Raw genomic sequence first — 7,389 nt, 5'->3', positions numbered from 1 at the left:
CCTCTTAAAGACCCCCAGGGTAGGAGCCAGCACCACTTCCCTGGGAAGTTGGTTCCAGATCCTAGCTGCCCTGACTGTGAAGTAGCGCCTTCGGATGTCCAGTCTAAACCTCCCCTCTAACAACTTACAGCCATTGTTTCTTGTTACCCCGGGGGCACTAGGGGGAACAAGGTCTCTCCCAAACCCTGCTTGTCCCCTCTAGGAGTTGATAGATAGCCACCGGGTCCCCTCTCAGCCTTCTCCTGCGAATGCTGAACAGGTTCAGGTCCCATAGCCTCTCCTCCTAGGGCCTGCCCTCCTGCCCCCTGATCATGCGGGTGGCCTCTGGACCCTCTCCATGTTGTCCACATCCCTCCTGAGTGCGGCGCCCAGAACTGGACGCAGTACTCCAGCTGCGGCCTGACCAGTGTCACATAGAGGGGGAGGATCACCTCCTTGGCCCTGCTCAAGATGCACCTGTGCATGCACGACAAGCTGCGGTTAGCCCTACTGACCCTGTCCTCACATTGTCAGCCCATGTTCATCTTGGAGTCAATAATGACTCCAAGATCTCTTTCTGCCACTGCGCTCTCAAGAAGGGAGTTTTCCATCATATAAGTGTGCTGCTGGTTCCCAGTGCCCAAGTGCAGCACCCCGCACTTGTCAGTATTGAAACCCATCCTATTTTCGTTAGCCCACCCCTGTAATCTGTCCATGTCCTGCTGTAATCTGTCCTTCCCTACTAGCATGCCCACCTCACCCCAAATCTTGGTATCATCATCAAATTTAAACAGGCTGCTTTTTACCCCATCGTCCAAGTCACTAATAAAGAAATTGAACAGCGCAGGCCTGAGGACCGAGCCCGGCGGGACTCCGCTGCCCACTTCCCTCCAGGTCGAAAATGACCCGTCCACCTCTGAGTACGACCCTTTGGCCAATCTGCAATCCAGCTGGCTGTGTAGGCATCAGTGCTACAGCAATCTAGTTTTTTGATGAGAATGGGGTGGGAGATGGTGTCAAAGGCCTTGTGAAGTCCAGAAAGACTACATCTACCACAACACCTGTGTCCAATACTTTTGTGACCTGATTGTAGAAGGCAATCAGGTGGGTCTGACAGGACCTGCCCCTAATGAAACTGTGCTGGTTGCCCTTGAGCATCATCTCTGCTGCTGGCCCGTCACAGATGTGCTCCTTGATGAACTTCTCAAAGAGTTTCCCGAGGATTGAAGTCAGATTAATGGGCCTATAGTTGCCCGGGTCCTCCCTCTTCCCTTTTTTGAAGATGGGGACCACGCTGGCTTTCTTCCAGTCATCTGGCCCCTGGCCCGAGCACCACGAGTGCTCATAAAGCCATGCCAGGGGCCCTGCAATAACCCCTGCCAATTCTCTCAACCCCCTGGGGTGAAGAGCATCTGGACCCGCTGATTTGAACACGTCCACCCTTCCAGAAACTCTCTAACTCGGTCCTCCCCAACGTTAGGCCTGCCGGCGTTTCTCCCAAGTCCGTCCATAATCCTGGTCGGGGAGTCCCGGTCCCTGCACAGGAAAACAGAGGCGAAGAATGTGTTAAAGAGGTCTGCTTTCTCTTCTGGTGCAACCACCAGATTGCCAAGCATATCCTGCAGGGCCCCACATTACCCGGTGCCTTCTTCATCCTCCCTATATATTTCAAAAAGGACTTTTTATTATCCTTGCTTCTTGACGCTAGCCCTAGCTCTGTATGTGCCTTAACATTTCCAAGAGACCCGAGCGGTGGAGGTATACTGCTCTTTGGTGATAGCCCCTCCCTTCCACCGGGTGTACGCCTCCTTTTTGGCAATCAGGCATTCACGAATGCCCTTGGTGAGCCAGGGGGGCTTTTGGGCACTCTTGCCTCCCTTGCGTCTTGTTGGGATGTCACCCCTTGGGCCCTGAGTATCGTCTCCTTAAGGAACGACCACCCATCTTGGGCACTGAGTTCCCCTGCTCTCGAGGACCCCAGCGCCTCTCCCACTAATCTCCTCAAGTTGTGGAAGTTGGCCCTTTTAAAGTCTAGGGCTACCGCCTTGCTGCAGGCCCCTGGCGCCCTGCGCTGGATGGTGAATTCCAGCGAGCGATGATGGCTTTCGCCCAGGTGGTTGAGGACCTGGAGCCCTCTTACCAGGTTGTCAGCTGTGGTCAGGACCCCCTGGCGGGACCTTGCACCTCCCGGGTTAAGTGGAGGTCCTGTATCTCAGCCAGGAACCCCCGGGAGCGCTCAGACCTGGCTGCCTGCTCCTCCCAGCAGATGTCTGGGTAGTTTAGGTCACCCGTGATGACTACATCCCTTGCCTTAAGTGCCTCCGCAACCTGACCCGAACAATCGCCGTCCAGCTCTTCCCCTTGGGTGGGAGGCCTGTAGTAGACCCCCACCGTTAAGTCCCTTCCCCACAATGCCCCTGTATCCTGACCCAGAGCACTTCAGCCTGCCCCTCCTCTGACCCCATCCTGCTGCTGGAGGATGTGTATTGCCACACCCCGGCCTTTCCTCCCCGCTCCATCCCGCCTGGATAGTCTGTAGCCCCTAATGTTAACTACCCAGTGGTGGGACGAATCCCACCAGGTTTCTGTGAGCCCTACTATGTCTGGGTTTCAACAGGCTATTTGGAGAGCGAGTTTCTCCTGCTTATTCCCCATACAACGAGCATTTGTACAGAGCCATTTAAGGCCTTGGATTGCTGTGTGTGGGTGCCACAGGTGCTAGCTGTAAAAACCCAAAGACAGGTCATTTAGTTTTATAGCTTGCTGGTAGTTATTAAAGCAAGCCTTTCTGTGTTGTGTCCTTCTTAAAATATTAGATTTAAAAACCCTCTTTATAAGTGCAACAAGCAGCAGGGGTGCTGAGTCTCTTAAAACTTCCTCACCAAGGAAGTGGCAATAAGCCCCATGGAGAAGACGTTGCAGGGAAGTTCCCTCGGGGTTGCTGTCATGCCATGGGTGCCAAGGGCAGTGTTCCCCTTCACTTCATGGTGCAGCTGCAGGCACAGGGTGTCCATCTCCATCCTCCAGCTCCCCCCAGCTCCCACCTCCACCTCTGTCTCTGTGCTGATTTTTTCTGCAGAAGGGGTGACAAAATCAGCGTGAGCTTTTCTCCTCTGCAGCTTCACACGTCTCGCTCTGCACCCTGTATGGCCCAACTGCAGAGGAGAAGGAACGTGAGGCAGGAAGCACACGGCCGCTGCAGTGAGAGTGTGTGCAGCGCAGAGGATGCTTCTCAGCCAGTCTCTGCATGCTCCCACCATCACCAAACCGGGCAGGAGCAGAGGCCTCCGCTGAGAAGGGGCTGTACCTCACATACGTCCTGGCTTGTAACCACAGCTCCTTGCAGCCTCACTCCCTACTCCATGCGCAACCTTCACATGCATGCAGTGATGGAGGAAGCTCTCTGTCCCTTTCTGCTGTGCCTCCTCCTGCATTTCCAAGCTCAGGGGAAGTGCCAAGGGGCTGCATTTACCCCAGGTGCAGCCAGTAGAGGTTATAGAGTCACAGAAAATGAGGGCTGACCTCCCGGTTCCCTTTTCAAGCACATGGCACGGAGGCTCGAGCACACATTATCTGCTGTTTCAGTTCCTGGTGCTATGTGCCCAGCAGATCTGGATGGGGATACCAAGTCCTGCATCCTGAGAGCTGCCACCCCTTGCCTCCCTTCCCAGGGCTGTGCAGAAGGTGCTGCCCCAAGGGGACCTGTCCAGGAATGGCCCAGACCTGGGGGCAAACAGCAGCCCTGGAGGGCTGGGGCTGCGGGGGGAGCTGCGGGCTGCAGGGGAGAGGCACCAGCAGAGCAGGGGGCCAGGCCAGACTCTTGGAGCTGAGGGAAGTCCTGGTGCTTGGTGCTAGACATGGCTACCCAGCCTCCAAGGCAATCTCTCCCCTATAGTTGAAATGCAATAGCCTCTTTAGTAAAAAGTCCTGGAAGCGCACAGGAACAGTGATGGATACACTGGTAGGGATGTAAATCTCACTCTCTGGAAGAGGCAGGATTAGCACGGCTGTTTCTGGTCCCCGGTCTGGGGGAGCAGTCTCTGCTTTATCCACGCATCAGCGAAGCGGGAGGCACTTTGCAGGTCCCGGCTCTGAGCATTGCAGCTGCAGACCGAGTGAAGCCGTGTTGTGTGGCGCCCTCGTCACCTCTGCTCTAAGAGCTCACGAGTGTGGATATTTGTGAGCAAGGAGCCTGGATAGAAATATCAGTCCTCAGGAGCATCTCATGCTGGACATATCCCTGCAGGGGTCTTCCACCCTCAGGAGCCTCCTGCATGGACCCAGCATCACCCAAGAGGGGGCTCATAGGCCTTTTTCTTGTCTGCTCTGTCACCTGGTGGCCCCTGGGACTCTGCTCTTCTGGTAGTGTCTCAGGGAGATGCTGGCAGGACGGCAGGGTGCTGTTTTCTTCCCTTCACACTTGTACCCTCCCATGTACGGTTCCTTTCCTCTCCCTGCAGAGGGGCTGCCCCAACCCACGATTGACTGCGATGCCCAGAGCTGTGTAAGTGGGCTCTGTCACCGCAGCCTGAGCTGCACCATCCCCAACGGAGGGATCAACATGACCTCTGCTTCCCCACACCCTCCCCGAGAGCCCTGCTGTCTGAACCACAGTCCTCAGGGCACACTCAGCCATCAGCCTTCCCTGTGCCAAAGTCCCTTTGTGCCAGGCTCTCCACTGGCAGGGCTAGTGCCCAAGGTCCGCCCACACTATTTCCCATTGCCGTGAGCCCAGTTCAGCCCAGACCCGGCAGAAGGGAGCTCCCAGCCAGCCTTGCCACCTGCCTCTGGCCTTCTGTCCCTCTTTGGACACCTGCCCTGGGCATGAGCCCTCCCTGGTGCCGGCCTGGCCCCTGCTCCTGCTCCTCCATCCAGGTGGGACACTGCCCTACTGCTGGGCCAAGGGACTCATCCTGTTGCTCCTACAGACACCGTCTCTGGCTCCCAGTAGGAAGCTTTACACAGGCTTGGACCCAGGAACAAGGACCCCGGAGGGTGCTGTGTAGGGACCCAGAGGCCTTCAGGACTGGCTCTGGACTTTTGCAGCACGCCCTCAGCAAGCTCACAGATGATATCAAGCTGTGGGGAGTAGTAGATACGCTGGAGGGCAGGGCTAGGATTCAGAGTGACCTAGACAAACTGGAGGTCTGGGCCAAAAGGAGTGCCAGGAGGTTCAACAAGGACAAGTGCAAAGTCCTGCACTTAGGATGGAGCAATCCCATGTGGCGGTACAGGCCGGGGCCGACTGGCTGGGCAGCACGTCTGGAGAAAAGGACCTGGGGACAAGGAGATGGATATGATCCAGCAGTGTCTCCTTGTTGCCAAGATGGCTTATGCCATGGTAGAAGTGTTGCCAGCAGATAGAAAAAATGATCCTTTCCCTCTTCTCTGCACTGGGGAGCCCACATCTGGAGTCCTGTGTCCAGTTGGCCCTCCCGCTAGAGAAAGGAGGTGGACAAATTGGAGGGAGTCCAGCAGAGGGCAATGAAAATGGTTCGGGGGCTGGGGGACATGACTTGTGAGAAGAGGCTGAGGGCACTGGGTTAATGTAGTCTGCAGGAGAGAAGATTGAGAGGGGACTGAATAGCAGCCTTTAACTCCCTGCCGGGGGGCTGCAAACAGGCTGGAGCTGGACTCATCTCAGTGGTGGCAGATGACAGGACAAGGAGCAGTGGGCTCCAGTTGCAGCAGGGGTGGAGGGCGGTGAAGCACCATTCCCTATTCCTGTGCAGTGACTCTCCAATAAAGCAATTTGATCCATGCAGTTTTGCCCCACCACTGCACTTCTCTCCCCGTTTCCTCTTTGTGCAGCCACAAAGGGGCCAAGGAGGAAATGCCAGGGAGCTGGGTTGGGAGTGGGTTTCTATGCTGCAGAAGGCACCGCTGGGTCAAGGTTTGGCCAAGCCCCAGCAGGATCAGGGCCTCAGCGTGCTGAAAGAGGGGGACCCAGCATCCCATCACACTGCCCTGGGCGTCTTCTCACACGTCCTCCGCTGCTGGATGACGGAGTCACAGCCCAGCCCCACTCGAGCCACCTCTCCCCTGCTTTATGCAGGTTGCTTGCACACGTGGGGTTATCAGGACCTGCAGGATTGAACACTCAAGGCAGAAGTCAGCCTGCTTCCTTGTTATTCATCATTTCTCCATCTGACTTCTTCAGCCTGGCCACAGAGCCTTGCTCTGCACCGCCTGGTCTGCACTCGCCTGCCCTGCGCAGCTCAGCCGGGATGGAGGGGGCTCTCGGCCCCCTCCTGCTCTCCCTCCTTCTGCTCCTCCAAGCTGGAGGTGAGTGACAAGGGGCTGCTCTTGCCCCGGGTGCAGCCTGGGGCGAGCTCAGGCGCGGGAGAGTGGGGTCTTTGGAGCAGAGATGGTCTTTGGGAGCTGTGTCTCTGCCATGCTTTGCAGAGGGCAGCCCTGGGCTAGGATGAGGGTTATCATAAAGTAGTAGGAGCTTCCATGGGGAGTCATCTTTTCGACTTGTTCTGCAGAAAATGCAAGACACAGCTTGCCTCTGAGGTGACGAGTCTGCGAACCCTTCTCTCCCCCTTGCCCTTCTGCACCCCCAGGTTGTCAAGAAGTAGAAGTGGCGGCTGCTGTTGGGGAGACGGTTCAGCTGCAGCCCAAGACACGGCCGTCGTCCTGGGTGGCAATCACCTGGAAAGTGAAACTGCGTTCACAGCACTACTGGATCCTCAGACACGATCAGAACGGCACCTTGACCAGTCCGTTTCTGCCCTTCAGTGACAGAGTCTCTTTCCACCCTGGGAATCTCTCGCTGCAGATTAGCTCGGTCACGGAGAAAGAAAGCGGCCTCTACACCGTGGACCTGACGCTGGGGGATAGCTCTGCAATCACCAGTTATTTTCGGCTTTTTGTGCTTGGTGAGTTGCGGGGTGCTGCTCTCCCGCTCCCCTGCCCCCTCCACCTGTGCTGAGCCCCCGGGGCACCCACCCCTCTCCCCAGCTCTGACCCACTGCCTTGCTCTGTTCCAGCCTCATCACTGTCCTACTGCCAGGCCCAGGGGCACGTCCTGCTGCAGGTGCTGGGGGCACTGATCACTGGGACACCCCAGTGTCCCGCTGACTCAGTACAGAGATATCAGGGCTGTATGATCTGGACCCAGAAAGTGATTGCTCACACACGAGGTCCTGATCACTCCATGGCAGAGGGAACTGCTGAGTCTCTCTAAAACTTCATGACCAAGAAAGTGGGGAGAAGGCATTGCATGCAGGTCCCACAGAATTGCTCTCCTAGACTCATAGATGTGGGGTCAGAAGGGACCTTGCAGGTCTTGTAGTCCAACCTCCTGCCCTGGACAGGAGAGAAAACTGGCCTCAAATGACCCTGGGTAAGTAATCATAAAGCCTCCTCCTAAAGACCCCCCAGGGAAGGAGCCAGCACCACTTCCCT

General features: G+C 56.5%; 1 protein-coding gene across 1 annotated transcript in view; it reads left to right on the top strand.

Annotated features, from left to right (window-relative positions):
* LOC109323635 (T-lymphocyte surface antigen Ly-9-like) overlaps window positions 1-7,184 on the top strand; it is a 20,751-nt gene extending 13,567 nt beyond the window's left edge. Inside the window, exon 4 of the mRNA XM_019555316.1 lies at window positions 6,972-7,184. Within this exon, the coding sequence (XP_019410861.1) occupies window positions 6,972-7,168 (197 nt within the window). The 3' untranslated portion in view covers window positions 7,169-7,184. The remainder of the gene's footprint in view (window positions 1-6,971) is intronic.
* Window positions 7,185-7,389: the final 205 nt, after the last annotated feature.

The sequence above is a fragment of the Crocodylus porosus genome, unplaced genomic scaffold (genome assembly GCF_001723895.1).
Source record: "Crocodylus porosus isolate Cpor-Errol unplaced genomic scaffold, CroPor_comp1, whole genome shotgun sequence".
In the NCBI taxonomy this organism is placed as follows: domain Eukaryota; kingdom Metazoa; phylum Chordata; order Crocodylia; family Crocodylidae; genus Crocodylus; species Crocodylus porosus.
The sequence above is the reverse complement of the archived record's forward strand: the minus strand, read 5'-3'. Positions and strand labels throughout refer to the sequence as shown.